Source organism: Bidens hawaiensis, unplaced genomic scaffold (genome assembly GCF_021521415.1).
Source record: "Bidens hawaiensis isolate Kalapana, Puna unplaced genomic scaffold, B.hawaiensis_p1.1 tig00018412_1, whole genome shotgun sequence".
Classification (NCBI taxonomy): Eukaryota; Viridiplantae; Streptophyta; class Magnoliopsida; order Asterales; family Asteraceae; genus Bidens; species Bidens hawaiensis.
This window is the reverse complement of record NW_027492777.1, coordinates 117965-144564: the sequence shown is the minus strand read 5'-3', so window position 1 is coordinate 144564 and position 26600 is coordinate 117965. Positions and strand designations below refer to the sequence as shown.

At 33.7% G+C, this 26600-nt stretch overlaps 3 protein-coding genes across 3 annotated transcripts; 1 reads left to right on the top strand and 2 right to left on the bottom strand.

Annotated features, from left to right (window-relative positions):
* The first annotated feature begins 13023 nt into the window (after positions 1-13023).
* LOC143555910 (uncharacterized) lies at positions 13024-17247 on the top strand. Its single transcript, XM_077045375.1, has 6 exons — positions 13024-13213; positions 13309-13364; positions 14099-14172; positions 14347-16002; positions 16215-16374; positions 16460-17247. Coding segments are annotated over exons 1-6 (2529 nt in total). The 5' UTR covers positions 13024-13211; the 3' UTR covers positions 17041-17247.
* A 1157-nt stretch (positions 17248-18404) lies between these two features.
* LOC143555908 (uncharacterized) lies at positions 18405-20024 on the bottom strand. The gene is made up of 3 exons (XM_077045374.1): positions 19313-20024; positions 19012-19087; positions 18405-18865 (listed from the first exon to the last, which is right to left on the bottom strand). The coding sequence occupies exons 1-3, from the start codon at positions 19895-19897 to the stop codon at positions 18666-18668; spliced, it is 861 nt and encodes a 286-aa protein (XP_076901489.1). The 5' UTR covers positions 19898-20024; the 3' UTR covers positions 18405-18665.
* A 2201-nt stretch (positions 20025-22225) lies between these two features.
* On the bottom strand, positions 22226-25684 carry LOC143555907 (UDP-glucuronic acid decarboxylase 1-like). Its single transcript, XM_077045373.1, has 7 exons — positions 24976-25684; positions 24282-24424; positions 24113-24192; positions 23902-23985; positions 23710-23784; positions 22745-22837; positions 22226-22648 (listed from the first exon to the last, which is right to left on the bottom strand). The coding sequence occupies exons 1-7, from the start codon at positions 25620-25622 to the stop codon at positions 22439-22441; spliced, it is 1332 nt and encodes a 443-aa protein (XP_076901488.1). The 5' UTR covers positions 25623-25684; the 3' UTR covers positions 22226-22438.
* Positions 25685-26600: the final 916 nt, after the last annotated feature.

The window sequence follows — 26600 nt, the reverse complement described above, 5'->3', positions numbered from 1 at the left end:
AAAACATATGGCTAATTTGGAGGTTCTTTCAGTGTCCCTGCGTACTTTGGTCATCGAAAGTTTATCATGTCATAAAATGATATGATAAATGTGTGGATTCTTGAATGATAATGTTCTGTATGAATAATATGCTGGGCACCAAATGAATATGAAAATGCCATTGAGTAGCGGGATAGATATAGAGAATGTGATATGTTATGTCCTTATGCATATGGTAGTATGTGAATGACGAAAGCAAGGTTATGGGTTAATGAAAATAACATGGGTGGATACATGGTGTGATAATACTATTTGTGGAAAGGTTCATAAGACTGACAAATGTGAAAAGAATGCATAAGACGCGAGAATGTGAAATAAATTATGGGACGAGAATAGTCAAAAGGATATGTGATGAATATATTGTCATCGGGATTGGCCATGAGCTAAGGTTGATGCGCAAGGGTACATTGTTCATGAGTTATTGAGTTATAGGACATGATAGGGTTTTGTGATCACAAGAGTGTATCCATTTAACAAAATTTCTATACAAGTAAAGTGTCATTTTCGTCATTATGGTTTGACAAATAATGCAAATTTAGTCCAAAGAGTTTATTTTTTTGCATATGGACCCTCCTCGTTTCCCAATTCTTACCAATTATATCCAAATAACTAACTCCGTTAAATTTAATCCTCAAGTCAGGGATAGACATGTCTTGTCACTATTTCTTTATTATAATATTTATTTTAGTGAAATGCGGTTTTCGTCCTTGTGGTTCGTCCAATTTGCGGTTTTAGTCCAATAGTTTCAAGTTTGCAATTTTCGTACTTGTAGTTTTATTTCACTTGCAGTCAAACCCAAATTTATTAACCTCGTTAATTTTGTTCGTTAATCCATTTGCATGTCCCTCACGTGTCGACCAGTTTTGTCGTTTCTCTCCCTAAATAAACTTCAGTCCTAATTCGCAAGCCCCCTCACATGAGGGGCTGGGGTGTATTTGGGGAAAAAGGAAAAAAAAACAAGGAACAAAACTGCCCCTCACGTGAAGGGCACACTGATGGGATTACCGACCAGACTTAACGATATTAGGGAATTCGAGTTTAATTGCAAGTTAAATAAAACTATAGGGAAGAAAATTGCAAATGTGAAACTGCCGGACTAAAACTGCATATTTGGACAAACTAGAGGGACGAAAACCGCAGTTCACTAAAATAAGTATTATAATAAAGAAATAGTGAAAAGACATATCTACCCTGACTTAACGATTAAATTTAACGAAGTTAGTGTTTTGAATGTAATTGGCAAGAATAGAGAAACGTGAAGGGTCCATATGCAAAAAATAAACTTTTTGGACTAAATTCGCATTATTTGTCAAACCTCGGGGACGAAAATGACACTTTACTCTTTCTATATTAAATTGTTGCTTTCATTAGTTTTATAAGTTAATCATGAAACATTCATCAAAAAGTTAACGTGTATTTCTATAAGAGAAGTGAAAACTGAAGTGCTAAATCGTAAGAGTTTTAAAAATAGATTTTAATTTATTTGGTATGTTATTTGCTATGGTAAGAATAATGAGTGTTATTTAGTTTTATAGAATATGTTATCTTATTTTCCAAATTAGGGTCAACGTAAATTGCGTGCAAGTTTATTGAATAAACCAAAGAGTCCTGATATATTATTAGATTATAAAATCAATTGTTTGAGTATGTTTTAAGGGCCTGATCTCTAACATTCTTAAGGTTTTCATGCCCAACAAAAGTTATGATTTATCTTATTCAATTAGTTAGCACGAGTCAAGATTATATGGTTAAAACATTTTCTGTTAATTATCCGGTAACAGTTATCTCAATTATTTATCTTTTGAAGTCTAGATTATATGGTTAAAGACACACACATCTTTGGTCTTCCCAAACAAACCCCTTTTAACCATCTTTCAGTTCCGTAACAAATTGCAAATTATTATATGTGGTTGCTTGGTCAAGTTGTTATTGGCTTACGCTATTTATTGTTACAAATTTTCTTGAAATTTCACTAAATTAATCATTGAATATAAAGATTAGATTAGTGGGGTGCCTAATTTGATGCATAATATATTATAAACTTCTAACTTCCATGATCAAAGTCGTAAAGATACTTTACAATGCTAATATAGCTTTTTAGGCAACTAATCTAGTTGTGTACGTAATATATTGGTACAAGATTTATTTATTGGCATCCTTATATGACACGTCTCCTTGATTTTTCTTTGTCAACAAATAAAATGATTGAACATATAATCATGAATTATGTTGGCCCAGACGGATCAAACAATCGAATCAAACAAACTTATCAAACCAACGAACATGAGATATTGGGGTAACGACCCTCGACTCTTTTCATATAATCAAACGAACATACCAAACGAACTTCACGAACTTATCAAACGTACATGGAGATGAGACTCCCTGACTCTCTCTAAACTCTCTCTCAACTCTTTCCAATAAAACTAATAAACTAGACCCTATTTATAGACATACTAAACTTGCTCTCCAAGACTTACCTTTCTTAAACCTACTACAAATCAAATACCTAAATTAAAACATAACAAATAAAACCCTTAACTATATTACTAATTCAAGATTAATCTTTCATTCACCCCCTTATTCTTGAATTGTTCATCTATTTTTGTACCACCAAGGTCTTGAATCCCGCATAACACTCTCAACTCTTAAATTTTAATCATTGGTTCATCTTTACCCTTTCTTTTCAATTGTTTGTAACAAATTTGTTTAACAAGTTCTTCATGCTCGTCATTCAAACCATCCACATTGATCTCACATACCACTTCATTCTCCACATTCTTTTTTTTCACTTTTCTTTTCATTCTTTGCTCATCAAAACTTGCAGATGAGTCATTCATTCTTTCTGTATCAAACCCCATTGGGTCTTTCATTCTGAAAATTCTTTTAAACCTATCATTCGGTTCTAACCTTCCATCAACAATTGCTTGATTGTTGACTTTCACACTTGACTCTAAATATGCAGACCAGTTAGCTGCATCATTCCTTTCATTCAGTACAATATCCTTCCTCTTATCATCATCAGTAGCGGATCTTTGTTTCTGCTCACTTATCTTAACAACTTTCTCATCTTCAAGGTTGTTTGAGTCATAAAAACATATCTTAAGATTCTCCATCTTCTCTTCTTCTTCTGAAGAAATTCTTTCTTTTTCTTCATTCAACCTTTCTTTTCCTTCACTTTTCAAAACAGCTTGCAAAGCTTCTTCTTTCTCTGCAGCTTCCCGAGCTTCATTATTACGTGCTTGTTCTTCTTGAACAATAGCATCCAACCTTTCCTTCTCAACGATCTTATCCAATCTTTCTTTCTCAGTGGCTTCTTGAGCTGCTTTTTCATCTTCTACTTTTCGTACATAATCAATTCCGAGAAATCGAATCTTCAAAGCAGGCCATACTTCCTCAGCATTCATAAGTATGCCAACTTGTACCAAAATGTCTTCCGTTAGGGTTTGATATATGAACCCTAACGCTGTATACATCTTCCTTTCATCTACAACTAAGCCGACTGTAGGTTCAATAACATCCCAAAAACCACACTCTTTCAGAAATCCCTCCATCTTGATCGACCATACTTTGTAGTTCGATTTCGTCAATACCGGAAGTCCCTCACTCACCATCGCGTCTTTCCTATCGTTACTCCTTTTCTAGTCTGCTTTTCAGTTAGAATTGATTTCCGATCCCGAAACCAATCTCCAATAAATAACCAATTACCATAAACTTTGCTTTAAATCAAGAACATTCTTTTTGTGAATTTTCGATCTCCTAGAAAAAATATATTAATACTCCTTAGATGGAATATGGTGAACAGTGGCAATAAAAGAAATCTAAAGCAACAAACTCTTTAGTATGAATCACGATTCCCAAGAAAATAATATGTTACTTCTATGCACCAAACCTCAACCGAATTCTTTTCAAACTATTCTACCAATATCCAAAACCTACAAACTAAGAAACCCACGAGCTTTTACCAATAACGAGCCTAAGCTTTGATACCAATTGCTGGCTCAGACGGATCAAACAATCAAATCAAACAAACTTATCAAACCAACGAACACGAGATATTGGGGGTAACGACCCTTGACTCTTTTCATATAATCAAACGAACATAACAAACGAACTTTACGAACTTATTAAACGTACATGGAGATGAGACTCCTTGACTCTCTCTAAACTCTCTCTCAACTCTTTCCAATAAAACTAATAAACTAGACCCTATTTATAGACCTACTAAACTTGCTCTCCAAGACTTACCTTTCCTAAACCTACTACAAATCAAATACCTAAATTAAAACATAACAAATAAAACCCTTAACTATATTATTAATTCAAGATTAATCTTTCAAAGTATAGCTCAAATATGAAGTTCCAAATGTCCTTATTATATATATTGTGTACTTTAAGATTTTGTTTCCTCTAGATTTGGCTTTAGGGAAGTAAAAAAGAAGACATACGCATTAAAGAACATTTAAAGAACCTAGAAGTTATTATAGAGAATATAGCAGTAATTGTGATTATCAATTTCATATTTGAACGTAATTAGGATGATAATTGAGCTTTGTTGAATTCTTAGGGTGGATAGGGGCGTCACCAGTTGAAACCTTCCACCCTACCATCATTCGTTTACAACACATCTCGCAGCTTTATATATGTCGCAACCCGTAGGTACTGGCGCTAGTGTTTCTAAGCATACCCAACCCATGCATCATTAAAGCCATTATGCACTTGTTAAAAAGTAATTTAGTTAAAAGTCCACTGTTTATGTGACAATAATATGGTATTTTAGCATGCCCTTACACGTCACCTTGTTCATTGTTTATGTGACAATAACATGGTATTTTAACATGCCCTTACACATTACCTTAAGATAATCTTTAGGCCATGTTAAATTCATACACCATAATTCAGTTTAGTTTGAGAAAACCTGAAGCTCGTGACAATAGCGTGGTATTTTAACATGGGCATGTAACCTTATGACGATCTTCAGGCCAAGTTAAATTCATAAATCATAATTTAGTTTATCTTGAAGAAACTAGAAGCTCGTGAGGGTAAAGAGAATTGTTGTGACGAACCATAATATTTTCAACAAATTTATAAATGTTCATTATTCTTACTGATTTTTTATTTATTTTTACACTATACATTTTCTTATTCGGTTTTCACCATTATAAGATTATAATCTATAAGAAGACAAAACAATTTATTGCACACTATATAAGCTCTCCTTACATTTCCTAAAAGTTTAGTCATTAGTGTTTATATAATTAAAGGGAGCTTGTTTGAGAAGCATAGCATGGTATATTTTTTATTATTATTATAGTTTTTAAATACGATATGCAATAAACTATATTTGACAATATGCAAAATCACCAAACTTTGAGACACCAAATCCATAATTTTGTTTTGCATGTTTTCTTATTGTACGTTGTCCTTATGCTAGAGTATGTAGACAAACCCCAATTATTTTATATCACTCTCGAGTGAATCATATGGTCTCATTTTAAATTCACAAATACCTTCTCTCGAAAAAGTAAAACAATAAAGTATTCGATGAATTAATATTTGGGAGGTAGAGCAGACCAAGTTATATTATTTATTTCTAAAAGAATCTTTATCAAAGATTTATTGAGTTAACCTGAATATATTAGATTAAAAAAACTGTTTTTTAACTATAGTTTTCATCCATCGAGAAGACCTCAAACTTTTACATAGCTAGAGAGTAGAGAACTAGAGATGCACATCACGAACCATGTAACCTGGAGATGACCTTGAAAGTTGCAAGTTGGAACCAAAGGTGTTATATGGTTTGATTTTACAGTTTGACTTATCCGTTTGTAAATATTTAATATATGTGAATCAAACCCAAAACATTACATTGTGAAACCAAATAATGTCAAATTTGCGTGGGTCATCACGTTATGTTCTTCAGTTAGAAGGATGATTTATTTGCTAGGATGATCCTGGGTGTCCGGGCTTTAGAAAAAAATCACTTGATATGATATAAAAATGATAGTTGACTGATGAAACCAACTAATAGGGCCTTCATATTATCTATCTCTATTCTCTCTATTATTGATCATTTTGAGATAATGAGAGTCAACAAAAAACAAATTGCCATTGTTGTTCAACAACCAAATCTTAATTTATATTGATGTGGATATTATATATGACTCTTTTTGTCTTAAAACGTGGTTGTTAAGCAATTATGAAATTCGGGTTTTGACATTTCCCCCCTTATTTTAATTTAATGGTATGCAGCCATGTTTTACGTATCTTCTCCTTCAATAAGTTTGCTTAGATTATATTAAATTTCTGTTTATGCAAAAGTTAATATTGTGTTAGATCATCTAATCTACCAAGATGACTGAATCTTCTTGTTTTTAACTTTCCGGTAATCACAATTCACACATCAATCGAATGCACAATCCTAATGTTTGCTTGTTTAAATTTTGTTCGCGTTGATCCCAAATTATTACTTGGAAAAAGATCAAAAGATTTTCAAGATACAATAACGATCTACACGCGAGCAAAGATCTCTCTATACATTTAAAGAAATGTTGATCTGCTATAAAAAAAATTTCTTAGTTAAATGTCTTCTACTTAACGGTGAAATGACTCAATGAGAGTATAACATACACACTTGATCATGCAAGATCACTAGCGATTTAAGACTATTAAGTATATTTCCGCGACTTTATTCGTTTGAATAAGTTATGAAATTCGATAAAAGTTTCACCGTAGTATGATGATCTATTATTATTACAGATCTATATGACAAATACCCATCAATCATCATAAAAACCCTTTACTTACAAGGCATTATTAGATATTATCGAAAACTAATTAAGAACATAAAACCAAAACATTGCTTATAAGTATATATACAAAAATTATAGAATAAAAATGAAAAATACATGGCTAGTCAAATTACCAATCACTCTGCCAGATTCTTCTTCGACAGGATTATTTTTGTGGTCATCTTTTCCGTCACAGGCCATATAACGTACAAAAGCCTATCAAACCTATAAACGAAGGACTTGACTATTTAATTGAAAAAAAATGTAGCATGTCTATAAAAATTAAGATTCGGATAAATATAACCTAATAACTATCTGAATAACGTAAATTTTAATATTATTCAATTGTTACGAAAATATTAAAAATAAGTGACCAGAAAAATATAAAACTTGATTACTCACTAGCCACTACTAGAAAACTGTTTGATTCCTACGTTATTTCCCGTTAGAAACATGTAGGTTACCAATAACTATGTTTTATAATTGTTTGCTATATTGCTTAGGCAAATTATAACATTTTCTGCCAACAATGTTAGAAGTTTAGAATTGTTTAAGATCAAGCACTCATTAAATACTTGATTATGTGGACTACTTTATATGATCTAAATAGTTAAATTTGACTCTTCAGTTTAACTAGCCAGTTGTTCGCGCATAGAAACGCAACCGTTGTTAGTACGTTTGTAACCTCGCAGCGGTACGTGCGAAACCCGACGGTGGTATGCATTTAACGTGGCATCGGGCGTGTAATCGATGCCAGTAAGCGCACCACATAATGCCTATACGCGAGCAACCGGTATGTATAAACAATGTCATCCATGTAACTGATGCTTGAACGCGCATAATAGGTGGCGACAAGCAAGAAGCAAAGATGAAATGTACAATAATTTCAAATAAACTCCTTTTAACCCAATTTTTTTACGAACCTATTTCAAGCCGAAAGCGTTTTAACCCGAAGCCCGTTTTGACATTAACCCTTTCGATCTAAACTCACCCCGACATGAACTAAATTAACCCTTTTTGTATTAACCTGTTTCAACCCTAAACCGTTCCAACACCATTAGTCGAACATGCCCGACCTATTGCCGGTAATAATTGGTAATCATGTAACATGTTAGTTTTTAAAAAATTAATAAACTATAGCAATACCATACTCAAATTAAAGATAATAAAATGCTCGTTTTTATGGTGTAATTTTTTAGAAAAAATATTAACTTGTGAAAAAGATACAGCCGTTTAAATGTTGTGGGGTAGTTGGTTAATAATTAGGGGGGGGGGAGAATATGTAACTATTTAATATACTAACAAAATTTGATTAAAGTTAAAGGACCACGATTGTATATTGTATTTGGATATGCAAAGATTACTGTACCCCTAAATTCTTAAAATTATATGCATTGTTACTTGTATAATATGCAACAAGAGTGGCATCTCTTAAAATTTAAGAGGTCCCTCACTTATATATTATATATAGTATAGATATAGATAAGTGGACATTAAAGGGTTGAGTTATAATAAGAAGATTAGTTTTCCTAAGAAGGATAGGAAATAATCTTGTCCATTCATTTGAGAATTGAATGGTTGAGATTAGATTAAAGATATCATCAAGTGTAAAACAAGGGTAATGGCATAATAGGGATAACACATTTGTTGACTTTCTCTCTCCACGTGCAAGGTACATGTCAAATTCCTCCATCATTTTAAAACGTCCATAACTTTTTTATACGACATTTTTTTTTCAAAACAATTTCACTATAAAAACGAGTGTTTTTTTTATCTTTTATATGAGTACCATATTGCTATATAAAAATAAAAACAAAAAATTCGTGGACTTTTACAAGGTGTGTTTTATCATAATTGTGTTTACAAAATTGTGTTATACAAGTGTGTTTCATTTTTTCATAGTGTTTTTTGCATTGTGTTATTTAATTGTGTTTTCATTGTGTTTATTTTCATAGTATTTTTTCCATTGTGTTTTTGTCATTGTGTTTTTATTTTCATAGTGTTTTTTCTATTGTGTTTTTTACATTGTGTCTTTTTCATTTTGTTTTTCATAGTGTTTTATTTTCCGGGGAAATTTCCGAAGACTTTTCCGGTAAGGTGGTGGCGGTGGGTGGCGGTGGGCGGTGGTAGTTGTAGGAGATGAGTGAAAATTTAAGTGGGTTTTAATTAAGTGTGTTTTAATTAAGTGGGTTTTTGAAATTAAATTAAGTGGGTTTCAATATTAAAATAATAGACTAAAATACCATCCTTCCTAGCCTTCTTAGGAAAACCAAACTTCTTATTTGATCATTTCTCATGAAGTATAATTCAAACTATCGGTTGAGTTATAATAAGAAGATTAGTTTTCCTAGGAAGGATAAGAAATAATCTTGTCCATTCATTTGAGAATTGAATGGTTGAGATTAGATTAAAGATATTATCAAGTGTAAAACAAGGGTAATGGCATATTAGGGATAACACATTTGTTGACTTTCTCTCTCCACATGCAATGCGCATGTCAAATTCCCCCATCATTTTAAAACGTTCATAACTTTTTTATACGACATTTTTTTTTTCAAAACAATTTCACCATAAAAACGAGTGTTTTTTTATCTTTTATATGAGTACCATATTGCTTTATAAAAATAAAAAAATAATCGTGGGTTTTAAAAGGCGTGTTTTATCATAATTGTGTTTTACAAAATTGTGTTATACAAGTGTGTTTTATTTTTTCATAGTGTTTTTTGCATTGTGTTTTTTACGTTGTGTTATTTAATTGTGTTTTCATTTTGTTTTTGTTATTGTGTTTTTATTTTTCATAGTGTTTTTTCCATTGTGTTTTTGTCATTGTGTTTTTATTTTCATAGTGTTTTTTCCATTGTGTCTTTTTCATTTTGTTTTTCATAATGTTTTATTTTCCGGCGAAATTTCCGAAGACTTTTCCGGTAAGGTGGTGTCGGTGGGTGGCGGTGGGCGGTGGTAGTTGTAGGAGATGAGTGAAAATTTAAGTGGGTTTTAATTAAATGTGTTTTAATTAAGTGAGTTTTTGAAATTAAATTAAGTGGGTTTCAATATTAAAATAGTAGACTAAAATACCATCCTTCCTAGCATTCTTAAGAAACCAAACTTTTTATTTGATCCTTTCTCTTCAAACTATTTATCTCGCTCAAATGGCCCTTCCCGTCTCATCCATCCACATGGATGCATCCGCCACAAATGTCTAGAGACGTAGCTAGAATATTCATTTTCTGTAGATCGACTGGCTCATACGTGGGTCAGAGGCTCCTAACTTGCCAAGTTTTTTTTTTTTTTTTTTTTTTTGTCATTTGAGAGTTCGTCATTGCTGATGGTTTTATGTCTATTGTAGGGGATGAATTCACAACCTCCTATTTGGCTAGTTTGGTTTGATTTAAACATTTAATAACCAACCAAATACTCGACCATTTAAATGACTATAGTTGGCAGCTATTTGTGGCACTCTCTCTTGTCACATGACTTGATCTTTCAATACAAATAAAGACAGAACAATTATCTATACAAAATAATAACTACGCAATAAATATAATAAAATATCATACGATCAATTTAAATTCGAGTTTTTTTAGGAAAGATATGTGATATAAGAATTTTGAGTTTATATATTTTTAATATTTGTAATTCATTTGTTTTTAATATTACATGGTCCTATCATTTTAATTAGCTTCAATTGCCATCAAAAACAGGTAATTTTTGTTCACACACCACTTGAAATGTCATTTTCTTTCAATAAGTTTGGCAACTACCATAGCATGGCCCTCCATCTATGTGGGTTAAGTATATTGCAAAATATTTCATGTTTAAAGTTGGTTGGGTTCGGGAATAAAACCGGAAACGCATGATATAACGACTCGACGGGCTCGGATCATGTGTGGATACTCGTTGCCTTTATGCTTACATGGCAACGTGCATAATGGATCAGGCAAATTCCCTCAATAGGAACATAATATATGGCTTACTATTCTGTTAGTGATCATCCTCATGATACTGACATCTAAACCATATAAACACACCATATTAAAATAAGAAAATGTACGCAATATTCACATGCACTTAACTTCTATTAGTTTTGCAAAACAGTATTGATTCTCACGTCTGATGGTGGCCATAAGGAGATCTCTTTTCATGTAACAAGGCTTACGACTTCGATTTTGCAAGTTTATCATAACTTAAACAAAGGAGAATACAAGTTCGAGGCTCAAAATATTGTGTAGAAGACGATTCTACAAAACCATTGTTGAAGCCGACATTTTCCTATACATCTAATTATTGTTTTCAATTGTTAAAAATCACCATAAAAATATGTAGAATAGTAAGTCACGTCGATTGATGTGAGACAATTGTAAGAATAGAGGGTACTTATGAAACAATAGAGATGATCACATATATTCATGCTAGGATTGAAACAAGTGTTCATGCATTTGTGGGGGTACATACTTCTTCGCAATGACACAGCGATAGTCATAGATGGTGATTAGATGTAACCATATCTAGGTTGGATGGGCTAGGTAGAGAGAAAGAGATCGGCAAAACAAGGGGTTTCCATATAAAGTACAGATAAAATATATAGATTATTGGGCTGTCAAGAAGACAAAAACTCGTGCGTTGTAAGTAGAGAGATAAAGATGTTGGGATAAATTTGTAGACACACATAGTTGAATTAAATAATAAATGGGATTTTTTTAGACATATTAGGAGTCGTTATTAGAATAAACATGGATAGAAGTTTAAGATAATCCAGACATGTAAACAGAAAACATACGAACACATCGATTAGGAAATTATAATTGCAAATCCAACTTCTTCGAACTCCAATTTCTTTGAAAAGGTTTATTCTGTTAAAAAGTAGTTAGGAGAACCAAACAACCATGGAGTGCGAGACCTTTTTGTTTGGTGACTTGGTCACATGATGGATTGATGGGTCAATAATAATAATAATAAAAAAAGTATTATTACATTAAATTGTTGGAGTTTAAATAAACTAGGACCACTTTATGAATAGATGAGGAATTATCTTCTTGAAGAGCGGGACCAATTTATTTATGGCAAAGTAAAAACGGATATATGTTTTTTGTATCATACATAAATTATGAAGGCATTCGTGTACAGAACAAAAACATTTATGTTATGTTCTAAGGCCAACAACATGCAATAGAGTCTCTCTATGAGTTTCGGCTCGGTTAAAAATGTTTAAAGCCTGAAAAATATGACTCAAAATAATAACTCGTATTTGAAATTTTTGTTAAAAACATCTATATATGACACGTTTGGTTTAATATAATGAATTTTAACCGCAAATCTAATAACCAACATTCATATAAGTTCGAGATAATTTGGTTCCTGGTTTTGGTGCGTCTCATTTTTTCTTAACGAGATATAACCAAAACCAAATTGTATTTCAGTTTTCAAAAAATAGGGCAAGAAAAACTTAAATACTACTTTCATTTATTTATTTCACTTCGATGTGTAGGGCATGTGTAGTGGGGCGTTGGTCATCCCATGTAACAGTAACACAATTTTAATGCCTAAAAACCACAATGCCTCTTACATACATGAGATAGTTTTGGCATTTTCTCATTCCGAGAGTTTTTTTTTACCATGACAACGTTTTTGCCTTTTTCTCCTCAATCACACTTTCGAAAGGTTTGCATACAATTTACATCATTCCATTTCAGTTTAAATATTATCTAATCATTACAACAGGTTTCAATTACTACACATTCCCACTTTCATCACGATACCCACAGACTGTTTGTTGGAGCAAGGCCAATAGGGGCGCGGACAGTGAGCTTTGCCACATTACCCGTGAACACCATAATGGGTGTCACTGTGTCAGCGCGAATATACCAGCGTGAGCTCACTCACGGGTGCTAACAGGCAAATTGGAGGGGAATGTTTGAGAAAAGTTACTTGTGAGCAGCGATTTTATTCATAAAAAAAGTTTAAGTGAGTGAGTAGAGGCTTTATCCAAAACCATGTTCATGTCTAATCGATACGATATGATGCAATATTTAAAGATAATCTAGAGCCAACAAAAGCTCGGCAACGTATAGTCTTATCTTTAATTCATTTTCAGTTTAAGTAATCCGATTTAGAGTGTTAATTACGTTTTGTTTAATTAAAGTAAAGAAAATTCGTCCGTAGAGTAAAAAACTCAAAATACAATTAAGACAAAAATAGTATTACGTGTCACAAAAGAGATATTACAGGTTACGGTGGGACCGGGATCCACTTGCTCTTCTAGGGGCCTTTTTCACTGTTGTCACTCACCTCCTTCACAACATTTTTGAAAGTTCAAAATCACACACACACACACACATACTCTCTCTAGACACCAAATTGTTCATTCAACCGAAGCCGAATTTAATGTATATTCTTCTCTCTGTTAACTTACATTTTGTTATTTTCATATATTATATATTATTAGGTTGTTAACTCCGCTAACGGTAATTTTGTGTTGTAGGTTGAATATGGAGAGAGATAAGCGGAAGAAATCGAAGTTACCGTGCCTCTTTGGAGGTTAAAATTAAACTCTAGTTCAGTAATTTTTGTGTTAGCTTTGTTATGCTTTGTTGTTGAGGATATTCAGCTGTTAGATTGAAAGCAGTTGAGTACAGTGAGACTTTGTTTAATATTGATATAGTATTTGCTCAGTTTAATTGATGTGTGGAATCAGCTTTTTGAGTTTAGTCATTTTATGCTGTGAATATTAGGTTTTGCATATTAGGAAGGAAATTGAAGGATTTGAAGCCCTATCTGTAGTTATGTGAATTTTATGTTGATGAAAATTAGGGTTTGATTTGTGATTGTTGTTGTTATTATTATTATTATTATTTTGCTGTGTTTTAATGTGATTTTATTATGACCTGTGAGACCTAGGGTTGACTGTAGAGTCGGCTTCGCGTGCGGTGGTGGTGGTGGTTTAAGGTGATTTGTTTCCTTTTATAAGTTGTTGAGTTATGGTGGTGCAGGGCATGGCGTGGTGCTCTGAATGCCTATTAATTGAGTGTGGATTTAGCTAATCTAGATGCTTAAATGCTTTTTTAACCTACCTATTTTGCTTTTTGTTTAATAATATAGCCTTTAATTTGAACTAAATAGTTCTGTTTTTGTAATCCTGCTAGCTAGGGCAAATGGTTCTAGTTACAAGTTGTCTGGTGATAATTTGCTTGATCTAGTTATGAAATTATGTTATTATCTGACAATTAATGATGCATTTCTGCATTTGAGCAAACATTAATAACTTTTTCCAGGGAATGGAGATAACCAGAACCGGAAAACTGTTCACGCCAGGTCCCAGAGTGATGATTTCACGGAGCAAAAGAAGGTGAGACAAGGCTTTATTACTTAGTTTTGTATGTTCTTTTACAGTCACTAGGTCATGAGCTAATTTACTGTGATTAATTTACGCAAGTTATGAGTGTTGCAATATTCTACTTTCTCTGCATCTTTTATGTTTAAGAGAAGTTAACAGGTGACTTAATCGATATGGTGATTGCAGTTCATGTATGAAACTGGGCAAACGTCTTCTAAACAAGTTTATGGGACACCCATGAAGACATTATTGGCTAAAGAAATGATGAACGAAACTTCAGCCAAAAAGCGGTCACCAAGTCTTATAGCTAAGCTTATGGGTCTAGATGGACTGCCATCTCCACAGCCTCTTCACAGACAACAAAAAAAGGTGCCTGAAATTTCCAAAAATACTGTCAAGAAGAATGAAAAGTCATTCAATCATCAGTTAGATAGGAAGACCACAGTGGAACTACAACATTTCAAAGATGTGTATGAAGATCCAGAAGCATCACATGTTGGAAATCAGCTTTATTCACCGCAATTCACTGCAAAACGGAGATCCACGAAGCTGGAATTAGGGTATATCCAGGAAAGATGTGATGAAATATTTAGAGAGTCGATTGCAATCAAAACCAAACTTGAAAGAGTAGATTCCAACTCAGACTTGATGCTCAGTTTTCTGCATAAGGATCAACAAGACAACCCTTATGGTCCTCTCTGCAACCAGATAACACTTTTAAAGCCTTCAAATGCTGTCAGACACGTGTCCAATGTAAAAGTCTTGCAAGAAACAATAAACTATTGTGTTCCTGTTTCTCATCAAAGAAATGAAGATGCACATTCAGGCTATTCATGTCACAGTAATGATAACTCCCGTAGATCATCAAGATATCAGCCAGAAAGGAAAGATGCAACCACCATTTCCCCTACAAGAATTGTGGTTCTTAAGCCAAATCTTGCAAAGATCTACAATGATACAGAATCCGAATTGTACAAGGGCCCACCAAGTGAATTCAAATCTTCCAGACACAAGTCCAAAGAAGCTAGAGATATTGCAAGACAAATTACTACTCAAATGAAAGAGGGTTTTGAAAGCGGGCATATCAGTTTATTTGATTCTGGTTTTATGGAATATGCAAGTGCATATGCTAGTGAATCAGAAATTATGGCGGTTTCTCCACGGAATTCATTTCACCAAAGTGCGAGGGCCCGCCCCAGGCGTTCACACTCTAATATGTCTGAATCTGCAGTGATTAAGGAAGCAAAAAAGAGAATGTCACAACGGTGGAAAACTCATGGATATAAAGATATGGGAGTTGGTAAAAATAACACACTGGAAGAAATGCTTTCGGTTCCCAACATTGAAACACGGCGCAATAAAACTGGATATGCGGCGGGCCCGGTTGGAGTCATTGATGAATATGGTTGGAGAGATGAATATCTCAGAAACACATCAAGATCAAGATCTCTTTCTCCGTCTTCCCACAATCGAATCCATAAAACAAGTAACTATCATGAAGTTAATGCTGATGAGAAGATGATGGTGCATAACGAGCCTGTTAATCGAGGTAAAAGTAAGGGGGTGAAGGGTAAATTAAGCCACAGAGAAGAGCCACGGTCCAAAATTTTAAGACCTTACAGTAGAAGATGTCGGTCCTCACAACATTGTAATGCATGTGTTCATGAATTTGATTACATTTCACCGACCGAGACTTGCTTTGAGAACGAGGATCATGTTGAACAAGAGTTACTTATTTCTGATATTCAAAATGCTACCACAAAGTCACCTTCTGTTATTGATGTTTGCATGCTAGGAGATGCAGATTCATCATCTGTTAATGAAGACAGTTTAAATTCACAGGTTTGCTTTTTTACCATATTGACACTTGGCATTGATTACTTTTTTCTAGTATTGTGTGAAGGCATGGTATTAGTAAATCTAAGTGTTTTTCATGGACCATGGTTATTGAGAAAAATAGTTTGAATTTTTAACTTTATATTTTAGTGGCTATTAGTTATGTTTTCACTTTCACCTTCTAGAAGCTGTAATAACCATGGACTGCAAACTCACAGGGTACTGTTTGCACTCAGTTGTCTGGACCCGAGCCAGAATCTTCTGAAGGCTCAAAGGATTTTGACCAACATGGTCAAACTTCAGTACTGGAAGTTCCTCCTACAGAAGATGCATCATCCGGTTCCGAGTGCTTCGAGAGAGTCAGTTCGCGAATACATGGTAGCTAATGTTTCAAACTCCTTAATTCCATTTCTTTAATTATTCCAAAGTTATAAATATGTATGTAACGCCTCTGCGTATTCAGCGCTAAGGAAGCAACTTCATCTGCTGAAAATGGAGTTGGAATCGGTTTATGATAGCACAAATGACGAAGAAACCGAACAAAGATCATCATCATTTACAGTCTCCGAGTCAGAAAGTTGGGAATCTACATACTTAGCCGATCTGCTACATGATTCCAGTTTCTATGACCATGACCCGTATACATTCATAACCACATTTTACTCCATAGATTGTCCTATTGATCCTATATTATTCGATCATCTTGAAAAAAAATACTCCCAGGATTCAACCGTTACAAGATCCGAAAGGCGTTTGTTTCATGACCGCATAAACGAAGCGATGCTAGTCCTTTCAAAGATTATGGTATCAACCCCGTTAGGCCAACGAGGAATTCAAATGACATTGGTTGAAATAGGGTTTGAAGATCAGTTGCAGAAGGTGCTTGCTAAGCAAGAAAGAGATGCAAATGAGGAGTTTGAGGATATATCTATCGATAAGGATCTGGATTGGTTCGAACCGGTTGATGAAATGGATGCTGTCGGTAAGCAAATTGCTGAGGTGTTGGTAGATGAGTTAGTAATGGAAATTGCAGGTGGATGGTAGGAGTAAGAGTTTAGGCTGTAGGAATAGAACCACGTGAACAAATAACGGGAACAAAGAACCGGTCAATGAAGAACCAAGTTTAGGTGTTTTTGTTAAATGTTCAGATGTTGTACAAGGTGATGTTGGATTTAAAATGTAATGATGATAAATGTTGTTGAGCCATTATAACACAGGATGGGCATTAATGACCTTGGATTATTTTCATGTCTTCGTAAATGTCCATTTTATTATTGCAAAAACTGACCATCATCATATAAAGTATGAACCTAACCTTTTTATTTTTGATCTGGAATACGGAATTAGGGGTGTTTGGGATTGCTTTTGTAAAAATGATTCTATGATACATTAGGGTTAAACAATCAATTAGATAATCAGTTTTTGGTCATGTTGTTGAGTTTGTTATTCATAACCTCAGTCCTCAGCTGTGGAGTTACATGATATATCACTGAATTCAAATTTTAGTCAACTATATCCATTGTGGAGTTAGTCAACTATAAAGGCCTCTAATTGATTTTTCACTTTTATATAAAATTTAAATAAAATCGTAGTACACAAACCAACCTTAGCTCAGTTGGTAGTGCGGAGGACTGTAGTGGGTATCATCTCAAAGCCATCCTTAGTCGCTGGTTCGAATCCGGCAGGTCGGTTATTTTTGCATCTTCAAAATGATACTTTTTTTTATTAACAATAACAAACTTGTATGGATATATATATTCTATGGCCCATACAAACACACTATTGTTCTTTTAAAACTCAAGAACAAAGCTCACAAACCATGGCCCATAGGCCCCATACAAACTATGGCCCTTATAGAACTCAAGCATGGTAAATAATAGTATAATACTTTTAAATCTATTAATCAATATGATATAAACTTATAATAGGTTGCATGTGATTTTAATGACCAAATATATCATATGACAAATAACATGTAGAAATCTTCTTCTACAAGATCATTATCAATCAATAGCTTCTATGGTGAGACATTTCTTTTTCAGTAGTCTTTTTCGACACGATTATTTCCCACATCCAAAACATGAAATTGAATAAGTTTGCGGAAAAGATGGGGTGCTTGTATGTTTTACAACTTCACTGTTTACAAATTCACCGTTTGAATAACAACTTATAAAAAAGGTTATCATGTATTAGTGCAATTTACCCCTTACTTTTTACCTTATAATTTTTCATCATTATTTGCCTTTTTCTTTTATGCAAACTACTTATTCACATCAAGATTATTTATAGATAAGATAATCAAACAGTCACTCTGGAAAATACTTTAATTTTGAAATGTTTATTTAAGAGCATTTTGAAAAGAAAAGGAAGAAGATAAGGTTAATAATAAAAATTACACCATACAAATATTCTTATGCCTTCCCACTTTGTTATTATAACTTATTTTTTGGGCAGAACAAATTCAATGTCATGTTACTGTCACACCTTGGGCTTATGAAAACTATTCCAATTTATTTTTTATTTTATTTTGATAATCACAAAAATACCATAGAGTACGTTTTGTCCCTCCACCTAAATCACAAATCATGTCCACAACATAACTTAAATAGTAAAAATGAACCAAAACACTCCAAGATTAAAACCACTAGCCTACTTGATCCCGTACTAATTTACGCGACGAATCCTAATTGCTTCTTGATTTCGGAGAAATCCGAGTTCACCTGAGGCACTGGTGGACACGCGATTGTTGTTGGAGTTAATAACTTAGCGTTCTTGACCTTTGACACGCTTGTGAGAACCGCTAGAGGTGTTATGTCACCGACCACCATCACCTTCTTTGCCATAAAGTCTATGTCAAAGGATGTTACCCCTACAACAATTGTTGCATTTATGTCAATATTTTCAAGTCTTGAATTTAAACAAAAGTATTAAAAGTTCCTGTTTTTATATATACTGAAGACTAGTAAAAATATACATGAAACATAGAGTAATTATCAACTTTATACTTTTGTATACCTTCCATTTTAGATATATGTTTCCTCATTTTTCTTTCACATCCTCTGCAATGCAACGACACTTTTAACACAACCACCTGCAATATATAGAAACAACATTTTTTTAAACACATAAAAATTTATATACATAAATGAATATTTTTTTGTGATACATAAACTAGTTACATAACCGCGTCACATAACAAATAATATACTTTTTTTATCAGTCCTGCTACTTAACTTTACCACTTTTTTCCCTTTTATATTCAACCCGTGTAATACACAGGATTCTAACATAGCATAATTACATATTAAAAAAAAACCTGTTGATCGGACGAGCGTAATGACAAAGAGGACGAAGACCGTGGAGTCGTCTTCAAATTCCCATCATCCTTCTTGAAAGGCATCTCATTATCCAATTTATAAACTTTCTCCTCAACAGGTGGTGCAGGCGGTAAAACTTGCTTCAAAAGAGGATCAAACTGATCAGACAACGCTTTATCCGACAACAAAAACCTCGAAGAATTAGCCGGGCTAATGAAATCACCAGGCCTAGTGCAACCCCAGCCTAGTAACACTCCGCCTTGTCTTCTAACAACTTGATTATTCTTAATTGTAACTAACTGTTCCTGTTCCTCATTGTTTTCATCTATGTTTTTTCTTTTTTGATCATTTAATGTTTTGGACTTTGTCTTTTTATTATTTTTGTGATGGTTTGGAGGTGGTGGTGGTGGGAGATGATTAATTGTTGTGGTGAGTCTTTTTTGGTCTTGGATTATCGGGTTGTGTCGGTCGATTGCGCGACCGGAGGAAGAGGAAGAGGAGGAGGAGGAGGGGTGGTGGTGAATGTCGGAAGCCATGGTGGTGATGGCAGCTTGTGAAGCACAAAATATATCAATGGTTTTCATGGTGAGTTGTGTAGTAGTTTTACAACTAAGTGGTGGTGCTTTTGACCTGCCTATAGAATCTGCTTAATTAATTTATATAGTCATTTTGCACATTTACAAATTACTATTGTATTTAAAAATATATTGTACACTTGGTGTTTTTTATATTATGGCTGATTTATATCATTTGATTTAAACAATTATAAAACATTTAAGCACATTCAAAATTATATAATCATATTGTTTCCCCTTATGCTAAGTTGGTAATTGCAATTTAGGTTGATCTTCACCGTTCAAAGTCTTCAACATTAGTCCTGATCGTCCAAAGTTGTGGAAAACCTTCTAGAAGTTTGTGATAAGCGTAATAATTGTCTAAAATTCATCTCGCTTTTTTGTTACCATTATAGTCAAGTTACAGGAAGTGGTAAAAATGTAATAGTGTCAAGGGTTTAAGCATTTATTTTTAAAAAAACAATGATAGGAAAGGAACGGGAACGGAACATATTAGCGTGTTACATACATACTTACATTGTTCATTGATAACTTGATTAAGTTGTCAATTAGATTAAAATAAGCTTTGAATAAAGAATGAGGCTCTCTGAAAACAAAAGTTTGTGTTTAGGATATAATAATGAATCAGATTGATTACTAATAAAAATAATAAGAACAAGTTAAAATACAATTAAAACACTCCATGGGACATGGCTTCAGAAGCACAGTGAGGCCAGAGGTACATGAGGTGGGGTGACTAGCATTCAAAGTGAAAACAAAAGTAACGGTTGAATTCCCATGTTACAATTACAAACTACATTAATTTCATAAATACATGGGACCCACCAGTTTTGTTTGTATCACACAATTACATTAATGTACATTAAGATAAGATTAAGATCGACGTGACTGAAAGTTTGAAACTATTACTATGCTATATCTTTTAAGTTGTTAACTATATAAGATTTTTGTATCTTTCATCTTGTCTTTACTTCTACGTATTAATAACAGATAACACGGATTTTACGGTAACTTGTTTCATCGAATAACTTATAGATGGTTACGAAACGAAACAGATGTAGTAACAGATGCTTGAGTAACTTGACAAGTGATCCACGACATCCTCGAAATGTATCATTATGTCCTCGAAATGTATCATTGTTCAGGACCACATCATTATGTCTCAACAATAAAAGTAGATGAGAGTGAATTTAACAAAATTTCCATTTTTACATTTGCTCCTTCTCATACACAACCACAACATGATTTATTTATATAGCACTAGTGTTTTTAAACATATGTACCCAATGTAATAAAAGTTGTGCATGTGTACCAAGTACTTATGGTCCATTTTTAGTTGCTAAAAGAGCTATTATGTTGAGTAGGTGAAGTATATCTATTGGGGATGACCAAAGATTCATGTGGGTATGGAGCATCCTTCAATAATCAACATGCACCATCACATGGTGATCACAGTAGAAGTTGTAAGATGGGTATCAATGGCTGTACTTCATGAAAGTACCTTGATTGGTGGCAATATCACCATCCTTTTTCTAGCTAGCTTCTGTTTCAAGAAAGATGGTTAAAAAGTTATGTTGGTCATTTTCTTTTATGTATTTATATCAAATAAGATGTAGCAATAAAGCATAGATAATAGGTAAATAGGTTATTTTTATTCAACAAGATATGATCATGAACATCAAGCTCGTCTCGAAACCGAAAACGATACGGGTATATAAGTAATTATAACACAACAAAAGAATATAAAAACATGTTAATCCCAAAATGATTTTTAAAGTACTACACGCTCTCTATTCACGCCTCGTCACACTAATATCAAACATGGTTAGAGTTTACGGATCTTAAAACTCTTTGGTTATGAAAAATTACCTAAACGGCTCTCATCGGGGTGAATCTCGACTAAGAAAAACTCAATTCATTTTGGCTTTACTCTTTTTGTCAAAAGAACTTAGGTATGAAAGAGATTGGGCATTGAAAAGAAGAATAAAGGCAAAAAAAGAAAATTGGAGTGATCATGAGGAATTGTATTCCTATATTCTAAAGGAACAAATGCTCAAATACAAACACATTCATAGAAGAAGGGCACACGAAGCCACTTTCCACAAGCTACAATCATCTTTGAATCAGATGCCTATCTATTAACAAATTCCAACATGCTTTCTTTCTATCTTTTAGGACTCAAAAGGTTGCTTTCCTCCTTTTATTTAAGCCTATAAACATATAATGGATTTATGAAGAAGCTTCCTTAACCGACCCCGACCCAATCGCGCCCTTGCTTTTTTTTTTTTTTTTTTTTGTTAAAAACTATAAACTTTATTGAAACCACTAGAAAAGATAGAAAGTAACATTCATGTGGATAACATCAGTTGACACAAAAAACAGCAAAAAATAAAAAATAAAATTCTTTCTTGATGCTACATCAAAATCTATTACACAAACAAACCAATCCAATTAAAGGGTTTGGATGGGAAAAACACATATGAAAGAAATAAGCAAACATATAGATATAAGTTGCTGAATCTATACACATATGTATGAATCAAGAAAATCTCACTTCGCACCTTTGCCTTCGTCTTCATTCAAGATTCGGTTTCTGAAATCAGCCGCCATTAATGGCAGACCCTCACGAAGTGTTATTTTAGGCTCCCAATTTAACATATTTTTCGCCTTGCTGATATCCGGTTTTCTCTTTTGAGGATCATCGGCAGTGTTCTCTTTGAACTCTATTGTAGCACTTGAGTCAACAGTTTCTTTGACCACCTAATATCGAAGATCATATGATCATGATTAGTTTGAAACCTAGAAGTGACAAAATGGGCCGGTCAAAAAACACATTGGGGGCACGAGCTAGCAAACCTCAGCAAGTTCTAACATGGTGAACTCTCCTGGATTGCCCAAGTTGAAAGGTCCAATATGCTCGCCTTCCATTAGTGCCATCAGTCCATCAACCTGAATTATTATCAAATTATTTACCTTGTTTCACTAAAAAGATCAAGATTATTCATTGTTAATCTGATCTGAAGACACTAAATCATACTACAAAGTACAAACGGAACTCCCTTGGTAAACTAAAAAGGTGGAATTTGACATGCAGGGTCAAACAGATTAATATTAACTGCAAAATGATAATGAGTTTTATTTTATTATTTTTTCGAAAATATACACCAAAGAGACGAACTTTGCGCACTTTTTTCCCAGATTTTAGCAAACAACTTTAAACTCTGGGCTATATAGAAACTAATTTAGACTTTATTACAGATTTTAGCAACCATATTACATTTCTTTACAGCTTATTATCTAGTTAGATTTCATAGTTAGCAAATTAAGCTGATCCTTTTTGCAATGGTTGACATAAATTTGTCATTTTAGTGTATATGTATATGTCATGTGGCATATGATGTGACCTTCAACTGTTACTTTAAATAAAAACTTTAGTAAATCAAATTTTCAAACTTGTAAATAAAATTATTTTCTATTTTCTTTGAATTAGAGATTTTAATGCATATTTAAAATGTGATGTGGCATCTGGTATGACACCAACCAGTGCCACCTCAGCAATGTACAAGTAGAAAAAGTTAAAATGAGATTAATTGCTAAAATGGGTAGTAAATTACTAAATTATAAGTTAATTTCTGTTTTCGGCTTAATTTATAGCCGGTTGCTAAAATCATTAAAAAATGTAAATCTTGTCTCTATTTGTGCAAGTTGCCCTTTAAATAACCATCAGAATTAGATTTAAAACTAAATCTTAGATAATCTTACAATTTACATTAACCAAAAGGCTTATTAAAAGTTATCCTACAGCTTATGTAATAACATACCAAGTCAGAGACATATTGAAAACTTCGTGTTTGTTTTCCATCACCATAAACTGTCATTGGTTGCTTGCGAATGGCCTGCAAAACCAACCTTCTCATAAGAAATTTAATCATATACAAGATTCATAAAGTAAGTGATAGTATATCATTTATCAACTAATTAAAGAAAAAATTAAAAGGAGGCTTCGGTTTCACCTGTGAAACAAAGTTGCTCACAACACGCCCATCATCCAGACACATCCTAGGACCATATGTGTTGAAAATACGTGCAATCCGAACCTACAGTAAAGGCCATAACTGTCACATTTCATACTGCCATAATGATGCAATAAGTTGTTTGCAATGTTCATATCACAAGGAAATGAACTAAAAGAATAACGATAAAATGTAATTATTCATTAATTACCTCAACGCCATCACCTCGATGATAATCCATCGTCAAGGTTTCAGCCGTTCTTTTCCCTTCATCGTAGCAGCTTCTAACACCTATGCAATATCATAAACTATATGGTTACAACTTACAAGCATCACACAAACACAAAGTAAAATAAGATAAATTTGAAATAATGGTTCACCTATCGGATTCACATGCCCCCAATACGTCTCCTTTTGAGGATGCTCAAGTGGGTCTCCATACACCTCACTCGTGCTGGTAAGCAAAAATCTTGCCCCTATTCTCTTGGCAAGTCCCAACATGTTTAAAGTGCCCATCACATTGGTCTTGTAATCACATTAGTTAAGGAATTCTAAACTCTTATCACTTCAAATCACGTAGCAAGTAAAGAAATCATACCAAAACACACTAAATCAAAATATGACCTTTCACTTAAATCTACACTACAAATAGCAGTTACAAGTGGAAAAATGATTCAAATTTGGTATTTATACAAGTTCTTTAGCTTTCACAAGAAAATATAATGCAACCGAATGCTAATATTTCGGTCATAGCGTCACATGCATGTCATAACAAAATCTATCGTTAAACTTGTAATAAAGACTTACTAAGTTAACAATACCACATGTTATTATTAACAATCTATACAGATAACCATATCCAAAATCACCAACCGAACAACAAAATCACCGAATTTTATGATTTTGGCTCGAACATACGTCTAACATTAAGGTCAAAATTCCTGCTGTTATGCATATCAATGTGGGCATGAAATCAATACTTTACAAACTAATCCTAAGTTAATAAACATGCATACACATACATGACATGATAACCAATAACATTAACAGTAAAAACTAAAGACCTGAGAAAAGGATATAATGGTTTTAACCGGATTATACTTATAATGCACGGGCGAAGCCGGACAAGCCAAATGATAGATCTGATCAACCTCCAGCAGTATAGGTTCCACCACATCATGCCTAATCAACTCAAACCTAGGGTTTCCAAAATGATGCATCACATTCTCTTTTCTCCCAGTAAAAAAATTATCAATCACAATGACATCATCACCTCTAGCAATCAACTTATCCACCAAATGACTACCCACAAACCCAGATCCACCTGTCACCACCACCCGCCGCCTCTTCCCGCCAATACTCACTGGAACCCTAACCGGCCGGTTGAGATTAAAAACCAAATCTTTACGTGAGATCCCAAGTGGGTTTTCACCGTTATGGCCAATTGACGTGATTTGGGCATCTGGGTCGGTGGAATTTGAGGGTTTGAATAGGACGAAGGTGGATCCGATTAATATTCCGATGAGGATGAATAAGAGGCGTTGTTCTTTGAGAAGGTAATTGATGGATCTTGGAATGTATCTGGAGGATGATGATGATGATGATGATGATGATGATGAAGGGTGTTTTAGGGATTTTGGAGAGTATGGTAAGGCTTCGGAAGTGGGTGATTCTTCGTCTCTGCGTTGGTTTGTGATTGATTGTTTGTGTAATTGCTTCATGGTGGTGTTGATTCAGTGTGGAGATTTGTGGGTTTTGAAGATCTGTAGTGATGATGATGATGATGAAGAAGAAGTGGTTTGTTGCTAGTTGAAGCTCACATGGTGGGTAAATTGTAAAAAGTGAAAATGATACGTCTACAGCTTGTGTTTCAATGACGGGTAAGGCGGTCAAGCTACCAACGCCTGTCTGGTCCGATCGTTTAGCGGCTCTTTCAAAGAAAATTGAAATAGACAACTTGGGTGTTTATCACGAGTTCGGAATTGTACCTGTATCGATCCTAAAAAGTTTCATCCTGAAATTTGGAAATACTTGGTAAAATGTTTGGTACGAAACCGATATTTCGTGTAAAATTCGAGAAATACTGATACCATGCCAGTATCGAAAGCTCAAAACTCGAACAGTACCAAATCGGTGCCGAATTCGGTACCGAAAACGCTCATCCCTAGTATTTATGGTGTTTTGTTAGAGTTAATGATTTTTTTTTCTTTTAAGATTATTGGATTTTAATAACTTTAATTTTGTTTTGTTGGTCGGGATTTAGAGGTGTTGTTTGGGTTTTTTAATTGGGTTTCGAGTTGGATTATTTGGGTTTTATGTTATAGGAATCCTACTTGTTTATTGAACCAAATAAGATTCAAGTTAATTGGTTTTGGGTTATTTATTTTGGGTTTATTTGGGTTGGGTTAATATGTATTCGGTTTCGAAGTACAAGTTCGATCAGAATACTGTTTTGGACAAAAATCACTCAAGGATAATGTATCCAAATCTGTTATGTGAGGATTAGTGCTATGATGATAATATTGAATGTTTAATCGAAATCTTGGTGAACACAATGATTTGATCACGAGGGAAAAAGCCCTTAATCAAAATAGTCTTACTTCGGTCAAAACTTATCAAGGTAATCTTTGGTAAAATAACTTCAGTCAAGGATTAATAAGATAATCTTTGGTCGAATTACTTTAGTCAATGATCAACAA

Bases quoted from the DNA above. Each gene is read 5' to 3' on its own strand.
- LOC143555910 (XM_077045375.1), top strand. The intron at 16,003-16,214 runs GTTTGCTTTTTT...GCAAACTCACAG, and splicing joins AAGACAGTTTAAATTCACAG to GGTACTGTTTGCACTCAGTT. The intron at 16,375-16,459 runs GTAGCTAATGTT...CTGCGTATTCAG, and splicing joins AGTCAGTTCGCGAATACATG to CGCTAAGGAAGCAACTTCAT.
- LOC143555908 (XM_077045374.1), bottom strand. From the start codon at position 19,897: ATGAAAACCATTGATATATTTTGTGCTTCACAAGCTGCCATCACCACC. The intron at 19,088-19,312 runs GTTTTTTTTTAA...TATATATTGCAG, and splicing joins TACGCTCGTCCGATCAACAG to GTGGTTGTGTTAAAAGTGTC. The intron at 18,866-19,011 runs GTATACAAAAGT...CAATTGTTGTAG, and splicing joins ACATATATCTAAAATGGAAG to GGGTAACATCCTTTGACATA.
- LOC143555907 (XM_077045373.1), bottom strand. From the start codon at position 25,622: ATGAAGCAATTACACAAACAATCAATCACAAACCAACGCAGAGACGAA. The intron at 24,193-24,281 runs GTGAACCATTAT...GATATTGCATAG, and splicing joins GGGGCATGTGAATCCGATAG to GTGTTAGAAGCTGCTACGAT. The intron at 23,785-23,901 runs GTGAAACCGAAG...TTGGTTTTGCAG, and splicing joins TGAGCAACTTTGTTTCACAG to GCCATTCGCAAGCAACCAAT.